Source organism: Acinonyx jubatus, chromosome A3 (assembly GCF_027475565.1).
Source record: "Acinonyx jubatus isolate Ajub_Pintada_27869175 chromosome A3, VMU_Ajub_asm_v1.0, whole genome shotgun sequence".
Lineage (NCBI taxonomy): Eukaryota > Metazoa > Chordata > Mammalia > Carnivora > Felidae > Acinonyx > Acinonyx jubatus.
The window spans coordinates 25,304,385-25,320,971 of record NC_069388.1 but is presented as its reverse complement, the minus strand read 5'-3'; the positions used below and the strand labels follow the sequence as shown (position 1 = coordinate 25,320,971).

At 51.3% G+C, this 16,587-nt stretch overlaps 1 protein-coding gene across 1 annotated transcript in view; it reads left to right on the top strand.

The window, feature by feature from the left end:
• Positions 1 to 319: 319 nt before the first annotated feature.
• The window catches only part of BPIFB4 (BPI fold containing family B member 4), a 28,391-nt gene continuing 12,123 nt past the window's right edge, over positions 320 to 16,587 (top strand). Inside the window, exons 1-10 of the mRNA XM_053201379.1 lie at positions 320 to 425; positions 1,199 to 2,309; positions 3,276 to 3,380; positions 4,175 to 4,318; positions 7,276 to 7,339; positions 7,797 to 7,857; positions 8,974 to 9,065; positions 10,426 to 10,629; positions 12,428 to 12,481; positions 15,563 to 15,733. Of these exons, the coding sequence (XP_053057354.1) occupies positions 320 to 425; positions 1,199 to 2,309; positions 3,276 to 3,380; positions 4,175 to 4,318; positions 7,276 to 7,339; positions 7,797 to 7,857; positions 8,974 to 9,065; positions 10,426 to 10,629; positions 12,428 to 12,481; positions 15,563 to 15,733 (2,112 nt within the window). The remainder of the gene's footprint in view (positions 426 to 1,198; positions 2,310 to 3,275; positions 3,381 to 4,174; positions 4,319 to 7,275; positions 7,340 to 7,796; positions 7,858 to 8,973; positions 9,066 to 10,425; positions 10,630 to 12,427; positions 12,482 to 15,562; positions 15,734 to 16,587) is intronic.

The following is a 16,587-nucleotide window of genomic DNA, read 5'->3' as shown; positions in this document are numbered from 1 at the left end:
GTCTGCCTGCTGTGAGTTTGCTATTTTGGTTGGAGTCCTCATGACCTCTCTCCCTGATGCTCCATTTGGAAATTTCATCTTGGGGGATAATCAGACATCCATGGCTCTAGGACAGTTTGGTTAATGGGTCTGCTCTGTGTCTCCAGATTCATTTCATTCATTCAACTTAGAAGATGGTATTGGGAATTCTGGACCCTGCCTTGTATGTCCCTGGGCCTCGGGATCCCGATATGATTCTTGGCAGGGAGTGCCTAGCTCCACCTACTTCCAGGGTGGTGACTCTGATGCACTGTCTCCTCAGCAGGGAAGCAGTGCCAGCATGTGGACAGCCTGGTGCGTGGTTGCTCTGTCTGTGGCAGCTCTCTGTGGCACCCGCGCAGAAACAAACACTGTCCTCAGGGTTACCAAAGACGTGCTGAGCGATGGTGAGTCCAGGCCTGCGGCAGTCAGGGGTGACGTGGGGTGGGCAGGGCAGTCCAGCCAACTCTGAAGTCCCAAGGACCCTCTTCACGTCAGGTGGGTGGGTAAATTATTCCCCCTTTTGCTTTTGGTTACCATTCCCTACACACTTACACCATGTTGAGGACTTCATGCCTGAGGCGGTAGAAGCAGTGACTAAGAGCTTGGGTCCTCGAATCAGCCTTCCCAGGGTTCAAATACTGACCGACCTTAAGTCCACAACTTGAATTCTCTGAGCCTCAGTTTTCTCGTCTGCAACATGGATGTGGTTGTGGCCCCCGTCATAGAGGACTGGTTTGAGAATGAATGAGGTAGCCTTCTGAAAACGTGGTCCCGTTCCTGGTACATACATTGAAGGCCTTCAAATGTGGGGGCTGTAATTATTCCCCCCTTTAATTCTTGGGAGCTCATTTTTGTCATCTGGCAAACAAAGACCTGCCCTGATGCCATCCAAGCAGGTTTATAAGCTCTAAAGTGTGGAGCACTTGAAAGGGAGTAGAAGGAAGAAAATCTTTCCAGGTTCAGTGAATGATGTTGAAATCTAGTTAAAGCAAGAGCAGGTCCAGGTTAGCAGTCAGTGAGCCCACCTGAATGTCAGGGCTGGATTGGTCTGGGGGAGTCTTCCCATTCGACCTTGACATTCTACTGGTGGGAAAGGTGGGGCCCAGAGAGCCAAGGAGTGGGCCAGAGGTAGCGCCTGGGGGAGGAAGCCCTCACTAATGCCTTTGCTTCTCTGCAGCCATTTCAGGCACCCTGCAGCAGAGTGATGCTCTCCGCTCAGCCCTGAGAGAGGTGCCCATGGGTAAAGCTGGTGGTGATGGTGGAGGACCTCTCCTGGGGGGTCTGCTTGGTGGAAGTGGAGGTGGTGGGGGCGGTGGCCTTCTGGGGGGCCTGCTTGGTGGTGGGAGCGGAGGGGGTGGTGGTGACCTGTTGGGTGGGGTTGGGGAAGGCTTATTGGGTGGCGGAGGCAGCAATGGCGGGGGGCTTTTGGGTGGCAGTGGCGGGGGGCTGTTGGGTGGTGGAGGCAGCAATGGTGGGGGGCTCTTGGGTGGCAGTGGCGGGGGGCTCTTCGGTGGCAGTGGCGGGGGGCTGTTGGGTGGCGGAGGCAGCAATGGCAGGGGGCTCTTGGGTGGCAGCGGTGGGGGGCTGTTGGGCGGCAGTGGTGGGGGGCTGTTGGGCGGCGGAGGCAGCAATGGCGGGGGGCTCTTGGGTGGCAGTGGCAGGGGGCTCTTGGGTGGCAGTGGTGGTGGTCTCTTGGGTGGCGGTGGTGGTCTTCTGGGTGGTGGCCGACACCATTACGATGACTACAGACGCGTTGAATTCCCCCGAGGTGTCGGTGGCATTCCCTACAACGATTTCCATGTTCGAGAGCGCCCCCCCAAATATACCAATGGCAAGCAGCTTGGCGGTAATTACAAGTATGGTCACATCGAGACCAATGACAACACTGCTCAGCTGGGGGGCAAATACAGATACGGTGAGATCCTTGAGTCAGATGGAAGCATCAGGGACCTCCGAAAAGGTGACTACCGCAATGCTGACAATGCATATGGCGGCCACAGGGGCCGTGGGCAGTACAGGTCGGCCGAAGGTGCAGCAGCCGTGGGCAGGCTTCACCGGAGGGAGCTGCGGCCCGGAGAGATACCACCCGGTGTAGCCACTGGGGCACTGGGCCCAGGTGGTTTGCTGGGCACTGGGGGCATGCTGGCAGCCGATGGCATCCTGTCGGGCCAAGGTGGCCTGCTCGGAGGAGGTGGTCTCCTTGGTGATGGAGGACTTCTCGGAGGAGGTGGAGTCCTGGGCGTGCTTGGCGAGGGCGGCATCCTCAGCACCGTGCAGGGCATCACCGGGTAAGGAGGGGCCAGGCTCTCCCTATCAAGCCCAAATGATGAACTTAACAAACATGGTGATCACCCCAGGGGCCTAGAGTTGGAGGGGTGACAGTCTTCAGAGCCCCATGCACTTCAAGACTTGGCCTCAGGACTGGACATCTTGAGAGTCCCAAGTTGTGTGGCTTGGGGTCTAGTCACTAAACAACCCTGAATTTGAGTCACAGCTCACCTTTTTATGTATGTGTGTGACTTTGGGCCATTGTTTTCATCATCTCTCTGAGTCTCAATTTCCTCATCTACAGATGGTCATCATCATAGTTAAAGTAGAAAATGCGCAAGGATTTAAAACTACACACATATAATTTCAGCTATGCCCAGTCTCCTCATATTCTCATAGTCACTATTTAATTCAACAAATACTGAGCACGTCTCCTATGTGCAGGCCACTGTGTTGGCACTGGGGACAAGGACACATGGTTAGCCAAGAAAAGACACATCTCTAGTCCTCACAGAGCTTGCAGGCCGATGGGGTATATGGGCTTTGATAAAGACGCCTGAAAATAATCATGCAATTATAACACTGGTTAGCAGCCCATGGAGAAATAAGGATGTGTATAGTGGGGGAGGTCAGGGAAGGCTTCCTGGAGGAAGAGGGTCTTAAACTGAAAGCAGAGAATTTGTAGGAAGGAACCAGGAAAAGAAGGGCAAGGATAAGCAGGGAGAATGGCATCTTTACAAGAAAAAAATTCAAAGGAAATACAAGGAAATGTAAACAGTGGGCCTCCAGGCAATGAGAGTGTGGGTCATGGCATTTTTTCCTGTCACTTCTCTGTGTTTTCCAAGTTCTATCCACAAACCTCAGGTCTCGTTAGAGTTCGGGGGAATGAATGTGGCACAGAGAAGGGGGTGTATGACACAGGGCACCCCCAGTGAAGCGTGGCAGACCCCGGGGATGACCATCTCACCAGCCTGGGTCCTATGCAGGCTGCGCATCGTGGAGCTGACCCTCCCCCGAGTGTCCGTGCGACTCCTGCCTGGTGTGGGCGTCTACCTGAGCTTGTACACCCGCGTGGCCATCAATGGGAAGAGGTGTGTACCCTCAGCCCTGGAGGGGTCCCCACCACCCGAGGTCCTGGATGAAAGATCTTGAGCAGGTCATTTCCCCTGTCTGCACTCCAGCCTCTTTGTCCGTAATGTGAGGAATACTAACACCGAATGTGTTACCGGCACCTGACTTATACCCTTGGGCTCAGGCCATCTTCCGGTCCCGGTCAGCAGTGAAGGTAGCCTGCATGGGTGTTAAGATCTGGGAGGCTAGAGACAGGTGACAGCCTGGCTTTGAATCCTGACTCTATTACAAGCTGTGTGACTTCTGGTCAGCCCCTAATGTCACCAAGTCTTAGTGTCTTCACCTGCCACGGACATAGTGACAAGTGACATAGTGATAGGGAAAGCAAGAAAATGTCTCCCTGATAGTGCCCGCCACAAAGTAGGTGCTTAGCGGAGGACTTTAGAGAGTGGACTTTTGTGCTGATTTCTCCCCATGGGACGAGGTCCTGTCTATGAGGCTAGGTCAGTGGGTAGTCACTTTGAAAACCAGAATTTATGTGTAGAGTTCATTTATTGACTCCTGTTCCCAGCCTTTGAGGCTCTCTCATTGACTAAGTGGGAGATGGATTTGTTCATGGATGTAGAGGGACCCGGGAAGCCTTCTGGTTTGGGACCCCTAGAGATGAGCAAGGCGCAGAATAGATGCACGACAGCAAGGGGCGGGGACAGCAAAGACAGCCCAAGGTGCAAGGTGCTGGGTAGAACTGAATGAGGCTGGAGGCCTGGAGGCTGAGGTTGACTAGCCGTCTCCCTGGCCCCACTACCTCCTCTAGTCTCATTGGCTTCCTGGACATCGCGGTGGAAGTGAACATCACGGCCAAGGTCCGGCTGACCATGGACCGCACAGGCTACCCTCGGCTAGTTGTGGAGCGATGTGACACCCTCCTGGGGGGTATCAAAGTCAAGCTGCTTCGAGGGTGAGTACTGGTGGGCAGTGGAGTGCCTCGGTGGACGGTGGAGCGGTCTTTGATAAACCATGTGGTCAGGAGCAGAGGCTCTAGAAGCAGCCTGCGGTTCAACCTCCACGATTCCTTGCTGTGTGACTTTGGGCAACTCTGCTGCCCTCTGAATCTGGGCTCCACTTGCTGTGTCTGTGAAATGGGCTAATTCTCTTTCCTTTTGGAATGGAGATAACGAATGCAAAACAGTACAGAACCTGGCACATTTTAAGTTTTCTGAAGAGGTGGCTCAGCTGATTACACCTCCAACTCTAGATTTCGGCTCACCTCATGATCTCACGGTTTGTGGCTTGGAGCCCCGTGTTGGGCTCTGTGCTGACAGTGCGGGGCCTGCTTGGGATGCTTCCTCTCCCTTTCTCTGCCCTTTCTCCCCTCTAAAAATAAATAAATATTTTGAGAAAGAGTTTTCTGGGGCGCCTGGGTGGCTCAGTTGGTTTAAGCATCCGACTTCAGCTCAGGTCATGATCTCGCAGTTTGGGGGTTCGAGCCCCACGTTGGCTCGGTGCTGACAGCTCAGAGACTGGAGCCTACTTCAGATTCTGTGCCTCCCTCTCTCTCTCTGCCCCTCCCCCGCTCATTCTCTCTCTCTCTCTCTCTCTCTCTCTCAAAAATGAATAAAAATTAAAAAAAAATTTTTTAAAGAGTTTTCTGAACATATGTCTAGCAGGAATTTTCTGTCCCTTCGAGCCCCAGCTCATGGGGAAGTTTCCCAGTTAGTTCTATTCAATGCAAGCTTGGTTAGGGTTGGGTTTTTTTCTATCATAGCCTCCCCACAAAGTGGCCAACACAACCAGAGAGGTTTCAAGTGTGTGTGTATTGAGGGGTATGCTGCCTCCAGGTGATGGTCTTGGATGAGGGCACACCAGGGCAGCTCAGAGCTGAGCCCCTTTCTCCTCCCTCCCTGGCCTTCATCATGGGAAATGTGTCTTTTTGGCTTCTCTCATTGAGGCCTCTGGCTGCCTGCTCCTCCCCCTCCTGTCTTATCAGTCTCTTTGCCCCTGTCCCTCCAGTGCTCATCTTATCTAGACTTTGGGAGCAGATAACCTCACTGTACGACTTGACCCCAAGAATTTCTGATTCATGTGAGCTTCTCTGAGTCTTTGTTTCTGCTCTAGAGTGGGTCAGGACAGAGAAAATTGGCCCCTGATATTTTGGTGAGAACAGGAGGGGAGAGAAGCACCCAGAAGCCTCAAAGATTGATTTTTTAAGTTTATTTATTTATTGTGAGTGAGAGGGTGCGATGCTTGAACCCATGAACCGCGAGGTCATGACCTGAGCCGAAATCAAGAGTTGGATGCTTATTCAACTGAGCCACCCAGGCGTCCTAAAACCTCACAGATTTTTTTTAATTTTCTAGGAAATATTTTTGGTAGTACATGGTTCAAAGATATAAAAAAAATACAAAGGCACAGACTGGAGAGCCCCCTCTCACCCTGTCTCCCATCTCCCCGCCCCCCCCCCCCACAAGCTCACTGTGCTTGTTTCTTGATTCTCCTTCCAATTCTTTTCTACAAATGAAGCAAACATGAACATAGAGTCTCATTCCCCACCCTCCTTTTAACACAAGTGGACACATACTATAAACATCACCTTGCACTTTTTCATTTACTCTATTTGGAGATTTTCCTGTATTTGGACATCGAGAGCTTCCTTTTTGTTTAACTTTTTACAGCTGTGTGGTATTCCGTTGTCCGGATGAGCCATCATGTATTCGTCCAGTCCCCTGGTGTGGCGACATTGCAATTTGCCTAATCTTCCGCTCTGAGGAATAGGTTACAGTGAATTATGTACATTTTAAACATGGGCCGATGTATCTGTTGGATCATTTCTCAGAAGGAGACAACAGTCTGTGCCCTGAATGGACATAGGTTAAATTCAAATTACCCCCCCACACACACACACATATGCACACACACGCACGCATGCACCCATGCATGGATAAATTCTCAAGGGCCTTATCGTCCACAGAGCACTGGAACCAACACAAGGTCCCTTAAGCTGTGAATCCACCTAAGAAGGAGACCAAAACGTGTACAGAAATGTTCTAATTAGGACATGATCTCAAGAAATGCTTTGCTCTGTCAAACTGGCAAGCGTTGGACACAAGCTGGGAGGGTGCAGGCAGGGCAGTGTTCAGTGGGGACAGAAGGGTGGATTTTTAAGGGGCCAAGCTATCGGTGACACTGCGTGAGGATGACCATGTTTCGCTCACCTTCTCATCACTGCGGGGCCTCGGGAAATAAACCCTTGCCCTACAAGTCTGTCTGTCTGTCCATGTGTCTTGCTTATGCATCAATACTATGATCTCTTTCCCCCCTTAACCAACTGGTTAGGACGGTTTGTTTACAGCTGGATGATGCACTTGGACCTCTTCTCCAGAGCTGTTTCCTTGTCTGTAGAACCAATCCCATCTCCCAGACTTTCAACAGCAACAGCTCGTTTTCTCCTGTGGACCCCATGAGCACATTTTGTCGGCCAGTATTTCTCCTCCCCTCCCTTCCACACACATTTATCGAGCACGTACGGTGCCCCAGGTACTGTGCTGGGTGCTTGGACAGAGGAATATGTTCGTTTTCCTGCAGCAAGCAGCCCGCTAGAGGGGCAGATGAGCAGGAGGGAGTGACTTCTGCACACAGGAGCATCCCAGCCTGGGCCTAGCCCAGTGCAGAGTTCAAGGAGTGTCTGTTGAACAAACGGATGGATGGATGGATGGATGAGTGAATGAGTGAATGAAAAGCCAAGCAATTTGCCTGGGCAGCCTGTCCGGCCAGTCTGTGGTGAATGTACATTGTCTGTCTGGCTTTCGGAACAATTTTCCAGCACTCAGGGGTTCTCGCTGCCCAGGGCCTGGCTCGGGACTCTGCGTGGACAAGCTTGGTGAGCTCCCTCCTCCTCCCCCACTCCTCTCTCCTCAGGCTCCTCCCCAACCTCGTGGACAACTTAGTGAACCGAGTCTTGGCCAACGTCCTCCCTGACTTGGTAAGAACCTATCCTGGGATGGGGAGCAAGGAGCACAGACTTTCCCCAGACGGAGGGAGCGCAGTCCAGCCTCCATCCCTGTGGGTGTGCAGGTGACCCAGAGGAGCCAGAGGCCTGGGGCCTGTTCTTAGAGGTCTGGGGAGGACCCTGACGAATGTGGAGGGACAGATGAGTGACGGGATAAGGAAGTGGAGCTTAAGAGTCACACAGTTCTGGTTTGAATCCCAGCTCGGGCACTTCCGAGCCACGTGACAATCCTATCACCTCTCTGATCTCGGTTTTCCCATCTATAAAATGGGGATCAGGAGAGCGCCTTCCCCGCAGGGCTGTGGGGAGGACAGTGCCAGGCACAGAGCACGCAGGCAGTAAACGCGGCTATTGTCATTGCTATTCCTGCGCCCTGCGCCCCAGCGCCCAGCCCCGGCTCCAGAACCTCATGCCATCTCTCCCCCCACAGCTCTGCCCCATCGTGGATGTGGTGCTGGGTCTTGTCAACGACCAGCTGGGTCTCGTGGACTGTAAGTCCTTCCTGTTTTGCTTCATTCAGCCAGGGTCTTCCAGCCCTGATTTGGGCCCAGCCAGGGAAGGCGCCGGGGGGCATAGCATGTCTGGGAGGAAGGTCCAGTGTGGTGGGGGCACCAGGCCCCTCTCGGGCCCTTAGAGCGCGGTGTGGCTGATGTCACAGGAGAGAGGCTACCTGGCCTTCCCTCTTGGCGCCAGACATGCCCCCAGAGGGAGGAGCATCCCACCTGGCCCAGTGGCTAAGTCTCTGGACAGAGACAGTGAGGCTGGTCAGAGCCCTGGCTCTTTCCTGACAGCTATGTGGACTTGGAAAGACTCCTTCCAGTTTCCTCAACTCTAATATGGGGGGCTGGCTTCAGCCCACAGAGGGATTGGAGAGTGAATAACAGGAGACACCATGAATACTGTTCAGGTCCCTAGAACCAGGCTCCAATACCAGCCGTGGTCCACGATTTCTGAGTGAACATTCCTGGAGGCAAGCCTGCCCTGTATGGTTGTGAGGTTCACGCACAGCAGGATGGCAGGGACCTCCTTTCACATAAACTGCAACATAACGGAGGCACCTGACTTGTGAGGTGCACAGTATCTATAGCCATACAGGGCGGCCCTCTTGGGTGGCGCTCCCGTCTCTCTGGGGTCCCAGGAAGTTTGGGGATGGCTTTTGCAGATGGGTGAAATTCTGTCCTTTTGTGGCCAGGAACAAGGGAGGGAGAGCCCAGAAGATGGGGCTGTTGGTCATAAGCAGTCAGGGAAGTGCCAGCTTCAACTAAGCACCACGTTGTGGAACCTTAAAACTTCCTCCCTGGTCACAGTACTCCACAGTTTACAAAGCTTATCAATATCCAGAATCCCACAGACCCCACAATATAGCCCAAGGAGTTATACAAACCTATTTTACAGAGGAAGAAACTGAGGTTCAGAGAGGCACAGTGTCTTGCCTGAGGTCACACAGCAAGGAAGAGGCAGAGGTGGGATTTGAACCCAGAACTCTTGTTCTTTTCATGCTGCTGTCTGGAGCTGGAGCCTTGCTGCCCTGCCCTCCTTGGGGCATAAGAAGGGAAGGCATCTGGGAGGATGAAGGGTGCTACCTATGACCCCACCTTTTCCTGCAGCTCTGGTTCCTCTGGGGATATTGGGAAGTGTTCAGTATACCTTCTCCAGCCTCCCGCTCGTGACCGGGGAATTCCTGGAGCTGGACCTCAACGTGAGTGCCGGGGCCTCAGGGAAGGGAAGGCAGGCAGGGGTGTGAGCACCAGACCCATGGGCTTCTACTCAGTGTCTGGGAAGCAGTGTTGGACCAGGACCCTCTTCTGATTACTTGAAGACCTTCCAGAAGCCACATCAGGAAACACAATCGCAGCCAACACTTACCAAGTGTTCGCTGCGTGGCAGGCACGTTCCAAGTGCTTTAATGTAGATTGACTCCGTCTGTCTTCACAGCCACTGTATGACATAATAAGGTGACCTCCGTGCTGATGTCCATGCTCTAAAGACTCCCACCATGGCCAGTTTCAAGCTACTAACTTTATATCACATGCATGGAGCTTTTGCTCTTCCGAGCTAGCGTGAGCGGGTTCCAGCACACCACTGAATCTGACCCCTACCTGTGCACGGGACACACACACACGTTCTTCCCCCCCATCCTGTACCAACATGGGTGCTTCCCCCGCTGCTCTATCAGCTACAGAACTGCGGGTGAACCCCACGCTGCCACGTACACAGGATACGTGTGAACACATATACGTGCCCCCCAGTCTATTCGCAAACAGTAGTCATTCAAGAGGTGTTTGTCAGTTACCTGCTGTGTGCCAGACTCCGTGCTGGGGCTGGGGGTGCACCATGAACAAGGCAAGACCTCTACCTTAATGGAGCTTACAATCCGTTGGAGGGGCTAGGCCATCCAAGAGTCACTCAAATAAATACACAATTAAAGATCATCAGTTCTGTGCAAGAGGGTCCCAGGATATCAGAGCCTAAAGCAAGGAGTCAGGCTGTATCCAGGGGGGTCATGGAGGGCTTCCCGGAGGAAGTGACATGTAAGCTGAGACCTGCCAGTGAGTGGGCCATAATAAGAGAAGAGCGTGGGTCAGGGAACAGTATGTGGGAAGGAGCCACGGTGGGAGTAGTGAGGTGGTGGCAGGGACTGACCAGGGGCAGTAGGGACGGAGTGAATCTCAACGAGGCGGAGAAGTCCCCACGGGCAGACCACACAGCATCTGTAGAGCAGGGAGAGGGGTCTGGTCTTCAGGGAGTAGATACGCCATGGGCACTGTGCGGACACGTAATTAGCTCCTTTTGGCAGGGCGGAGGGGCAAGAATCCATGTTGGACACGTATTTAAAATAAAGGGCGATAGCTCATGGCTGTAAGTGGTCATAAAGTGAGAACTGCAGGAGGTTCCATGCCATCACAAACGAAGAAAAGCCAGGGACCATAAAAGAAAGGGTAACTCAGACCCAGTGCGTTTAATCGAGGAAGGCTGCCGGGACGTCACCCCAGTCTCAGCCTCCTCCGCTCATCTCCCTGGAACCCTCCCTGTGACCCCTTTCCTCTCTGCTTCCCCAGACTCTGGTCGGGGAGGCTGGAGGAGAGCTCATTGACTATCCACTGGGGCGACCAGCCACGACTCCCAGACAAAAGATGCCAGAATTACCCCCCATGGGCGACAACACCAACTCCCAACTGGCCATTTCTGCCAACTTCCTGGGCTCAGTGTTGGCCCTCCTGCAGAAGCAGGGGGCACTGGATATCGACATCACCGACGGCATGGTGAGTCATGGTCCCATCCGGAGGTGGGCTGGGCTGGGCAGCAAACAGCTCCCCGTTGGTCCTGTCTAGTCCCCACAGCCTTGGGCAAATTGCTTTCAAGTGAGAACAGTAAGCAGATAGTGCGCCCCTGACTCATTTCCCACTCACGGGCATGTATTGGTTATGTCAGTGTTTACCAAAGCACGGTGACTGAGATGATTTTAGGCGATTCGTAGACGTGGCATTAAAGAACATCAAATCATATGATGATGATCTCTATTCAGTTCTATTTAATTTTATGTCACTCCTTCTTTAAAATCATAGTGTATATTCTTACATACGTATCTCAATATAAATGCTTAGGATCCTTTTACTTGGTAAACATTGGTATTAAATAACTAAAAGATACATAAGAATAAGGTGTGCTCCAGAATGATTTTCTTTCCAAACGTTTTCTTTTAAAAATGTCAAGCCTTCAGAAAAGTTACAAAATAGCACAATCGGTGCCCAAATATCCTTCACCTAGATTCACCAGTTAATATTTTGCCATATTTGCTTCATGTCTACGGATCCATCCATCTGCTCACCCACTGATCTACCCACCTACTCATCCGTGCTTCCTCCTCCCTCCCTTCCTCCCTCCCTCCCTCCCTTCCTCCCACCTACTCATCCATGCTTCCTTCCTCCCTCCCTTCCTCCCCTCTTCCCTCCCTCCCTTCCTCCCTCCCTTCCTCCCTTCCTCCCTTCCTCCCTCCTTTCCTTCCACCCTCCCTTCCTTCTTTCCTTCCTTCCTTCCTTCCTTCCATCATTCCATTCATCCACCTATCTAACCTATCTATCAGCAACCTAGCCAGCTATTGTTGAACAATTTAAGTTTTTAGAAACATGACATCCCACTCCATAAATTTGTGTGTGTCTCCTAAGAACAAGTTATTCTCCAAAAAACCACCGTATGAATTACGTCCATCTTGATTCCACCAAGAAGTCTCCATTTGGTGCTAGTATATAGTTAATCCTCTCTTGTACTTTTAAGTGTCCTCTTTGTAACTCAGAGAGAACAGGACTCACCCCCTCAAAGCCCTCCACAGACAACAAGATCCATGGAGAATATAATGGCACTGTTTCATTTTTATTGCGTTTACTTTCACAGTTGCCATTTCTTTCTGTCAAATGGTACTGACTTTTCATTTTTTAGTATTTGAGGTTTTCAAAAGCAGATCTTTGGATATGGCAGAATTATGCATTTAGTGGACACTGGGTTATGCACATGGACTCACCGATGTTCACCTTGTTTTGATAAAGAATTACATTTAGGCGCGCCTGGGTGGCTCAGTCGGTTAAGCATCTGACTCTCGGTTTTGACTCAGGTCATGATCTCACGATTTGTGGGTTCAAGGCCCACGTGGGGCTCCAAGCTGGCGGGCAGAGCCTGCTTAGGATTCTCTCTCCTTCTCTTTCTGCCTCTTTCTCTCTCTCTCTCTCTCTCTGAATGAATGAATAAATAAATAAATAAATCAACAAAAAAAGTTAAGAATTACATCTAGAGGAGAAAGAGTCAGGTCTTTTCTTACCTCCTGCCCCATAAAGTCATGCCTATAGTAAGCTTAAGTGGCTGGCCCTGTCCCCTTAACCACAAAACGGCTGCCGTGATCAGTATGTGGGTTGCCATTGGACAGGCAGGACCTCCCAAGGGGTCTTTGAAGGGAAGAAGATGCCCCTGCTGGTTGCCTGAGGGTGTGTAGGAGTTTAAGCACTGTGTTAGCAACTCCTGTCTGTCCCTGCAGCCTCAGGGACTCACATGCCCCTTCTTGCCCTGCAGTTTGAAGAACTTCCTCCTCTCACCACGTCCACGCTGGGAGCTCTGATTCCCAAGGTACGTAAAGCAGACGCGTCCCCTTGTCTTCAGCCCTCCCCTCCTTCTAGGTGTCCCAGGAACTGGGTCAGAAGAGGAGACACCCACAACCAGGGTGGGGTGATCCGAGTGCATTGACAAAGGTGTGGTGTCCAAATCCCCATGCCAGGAGGGCATGGAGGGTTGAGGTGGAAAGACCCTGAGCTGTAGCAGTGGACTGGTCTGCACCTTTCTAATCCTCATCTGGCTACTTCATCGCTGTGTGTCTTCAGGCAAGAGTCTTAACATCTCTGAGCCTTGGCTTCCTCATCGGTAAAAAAAGGATGCGAGCTCCTACTCCACACCTTCGTCTAGGAGAGTGAAGGAGATGAAGGTGATGGTTCACGTAAAGATGCTGATACGCGCAGGTGCATGGTGGCTCAGATGGGAGGAGCCAGATTTTTGGAGCAAACATGAACTTGAATTCCAGCTAAGCATGTCTCAACCATACTACCATAGGCAAATGACGTCTCTCTGAGCCTCTGTTTTCTCCTCTGGGAAATGGGGCTAATAATGCCCACTTCACCATGTGGCTGTGAACCTGGGAGTTGAACATAAGCACAGAGTAGGCATTTGATAAATGTTCACTATTATTGTTCTTGTTCATAATAACAAAATCGTTTTTTGTTTTTTTTTTTTTAAAGGGCAAGTGTGCTCTTGTCAGATTATTAGCTATATACGGTTGGAACAAAGGCCTTTCCGATCCCAGTTCTTGTCCCAGCGTTGGTCCAAAACCTGTTAGCCTGCACCTGGCAGGAGAGAGCTTCTTACACAGTAAGCGCTATGCAGGTACAACGGATTGCTGTAACCTACGACCATTTTAGACATTTTTCATCTCTTTTCTACCTGTTCTGCTCCTGGTTCGACTTCAGAAGCAGGAAAGGAGACCTAAGTCAACAAATGATCACTATCGCCCTCATGCGGTTGGAAGCTGAATGGCATAGCACCATTATCTGAGGTCAAAAACAGCGGCAGGTCCCAGGGGCAGGTAGAGTTCTATCAAATGGACCTTTTATTTACTGAACCACTTCTATGTCCACTGCACTTTACAGTTTATGAAAAAAATTTAAGAATCCCCTCTTTTATTTGGTTTTAATCATCCCCCTCATTCATGGAGCCGGAAAAGGGGAGCAATCCATTTCACAGACAGGGAAACAGAGGCTCAGAGAAGTCACACAACATGGCAAAGGCTGTGCTGGCACAAAGACTCAGACCTTGAAATGGGACTCTGGGTCTGCAGCAGCGGAAATTCAGGCTAGACACGGGAGAGTGTCCCCCGGAGATCCAGGCTTAATCAGAGCTGGGGTGTGCATCCTGGGTCTCCTGCTGCTGTGGGGAGAGTTTGAGGTAACCTCTCCGCGTCCGTGTGAAGGAAGGTGTTGCTAATTATTGGAGACCATGTATGTTGGGGTTGGCTCCTCCAGGTATCCCCAAAATCCCCTTGTGAAAAGCCAGTTACCAAATTATTGATTTGTTGAAAGCCAATTTGCCAAAGGGTGAATTCGCTCAGTGGTCATTTGGCTAAATCTACTAGATTCACCAACAGATCAAGAGTTTGTTTAAAAGAATTTCACCTTGGGGCGCCTGGGCGGCTCAGTCGAATGCGGTTAATTAAGCATCTGACTCTTGATTTTGGCTCAGGTCATGATCTCTCCGTTCGTGAGTTTGAGCCCTGCCTCAGGCTCTGTGCTGAAAGCATGGAGCCTGCTTGGGATTCTCTCTCCCTCCCTCTCTGTCTGCTCCTCCCCCGCTTGTGCTCTCTCAAAATAAATAAATAAACTTTACAAAAATTTTTTAAAAATAAGTAAGAATAAATAAAAGAACTTCACCTTGACAATGTGTTCAAGAACATGAGTAGAATCTTCTTAGTTCCAGGATCCACACTGCTGCATTGCCTGTGGAAAAGTTTCCATTTACATGGATTTCTTTTTAAAGTAACTTTGTAGTTTTTCCCATATAGTTAAATTCTTTTAATATATATTTAAAAAAAATTTTTTAATATTTAGTTTTGAAGGAGAAAGAGACAGAGCGTGAGTGGGGGAGGGGCAGAGAGAGAGGGAGACACAGAATCCGAAGCAGGCTCCAGGCTCCAAGCCGTCAGCCCAGAGCCCGACGTGGGGCTCGAACTCACAAACCACGAGATCATGACCTGAGCTGAAGTCGGGCACGTAACCGACTGAGCCACCCAGGCGCCCCCATTTAGTATATTTAAGAAAAGTGCTCCTTCGGGGCATCTGGCTGGCTCAGTCAGAAGACCATGCAACTCTTCATCTTGGGGGTCATGAATGTGAGCCCCACGCTGGGTGTAGAGATTAAAGTCTTTTTAAAAAAAAAAAGAAAGAAGAAAGAAGAATGTTCCTTAAAATAAAGTTTTTGCTAAAGCAGTAATTCAGCACATATGGGAACTTTTTGATGAACCGCCCCTTTAACTCATTAGCTTTTGGGGAGTCCATTCACAGCAAACAGGCTCAGATTCCTCCCACCTGGGGGGCTCCAGAGACCCCTGCAAACCCAGGTAGGCTGTGCCTTGCTCTGAGTTTTCACTGTGAGGTGCCCCAAAATACAAACTGTCTCATTCCAGGTGGGGTGTCCAGAGGCAGCAAGAGGGGAGATGGGCCCTGGGCTTCTGAGTGACACAGCCCTGGGCTGCCATCTCAGCTCGCCTGCTGACTTTGGACAATTTGTTTGAACCTCAGTTTTTTAACTCTGTCACACGGAGAAAATAATACCCTATGGATTTGTAATGATTCGATGCAATCGTGAATGTCCGGACAAACCCATCTTGCTCAGTCGCAAATTCTGAGCATTTCCATGCATCGGACATTGAGCTCGAGGCTTTGCCAGCACTCCCACATTTAATTCTCGTAGCGACGCCCTGTGAGGGGCTCGGAGAGGGCAGCCCCCTCCCCAAACGCGGCAGCAGGTGAGAGCCCTCACGTGCATGCAGGGCTCGGGCATTGCTGCAGGTGCCCAGGGTGACACCCTGTGCCGTGTGTTTAGAGTTGGCTGCTGACCCCGCTACCCAGGGCCCAACTCACTCTGGCCTGGTGTCCCCCCCGCAAGGTGTTCCAGCAGTACCCCGAGTCCCGCCCACTCACCATCAGGATCCAGGTACCGAACCCGCCTTCAGTGACGCTGCAGAAGGACAAGGCACTGGTGAGGGTGTTCGCCACCTCCGAGGTCATGGTCTCCCAGCCCAATGACGTTGAGACCACCATCTGCCTCATCGATGTGGTGAGTATCAGTGGGGGCGGGGGGGGGGGCGCCGAGTGGTCTTCCGGAGTCCCCAGACCCCCTCAGATCCCCACAAAACCAACCGTAGTGACTATAAGCCCAACTTGGGGCCAGATGATCTGATTCAAATTCAACCTTTAGCACTTTTAGCTATGTGAGCTTGGATGCGTCTCTCTCTCTCTCTCTCTCTCTCTGCCTCTTGCGTTACTTGGTTTGTAGCCTTAACCTGACACTATAAAATGCATTTGTTAGTTTATTTCTGGACAGAGATGTAATTTGTCTTATTCACTACAGCATCCTCAGCCTAGCCACAGAGTGCTACACATAGTAGGTGCTCAGTAAAGCACCTATTTGTTGAAGCAATGTGCTGTGTTAAGTGCCATTTCCCCCTTGGTGGTTAAAGCTTACGATTCAGACACTTAGGGTTCTGCCCCATCTGCTATGTCTTCTCAGTCTTTCCTCCCAGGGCTCAAGACCAAATGAGCCACTTCTAATCCGGGAAGTGGGTATTCTCAGCTAGACCATGCCAAGCCATGGTGTACTGGGGGTCCTTTCTGGGCATCATCAGATGTCAGATTCAAAGGGCTGGTTCTCACCCAGGGAGTGGACATGGCTGTGCCTGATTCAGTCCCCTGTTGATCAGCCCCTGCTGTGTGGAAATTTTTCCATCAATAGCCTAAATGTCTGTATGATCCAGCTCAGAGTCCTGCCATGGCTCTCCAGTGCCTCCAGGATGCAGCCTTGATTTTTCTGGCCCTGCCCGATCTGGCCCCTTCCCACTCAGTCTCCTGCAGCCCTCTTACCTCCTTGCTCTCCGGCTTTCTCTCTTCCATCTAACGCCATCCTCTTTCCTG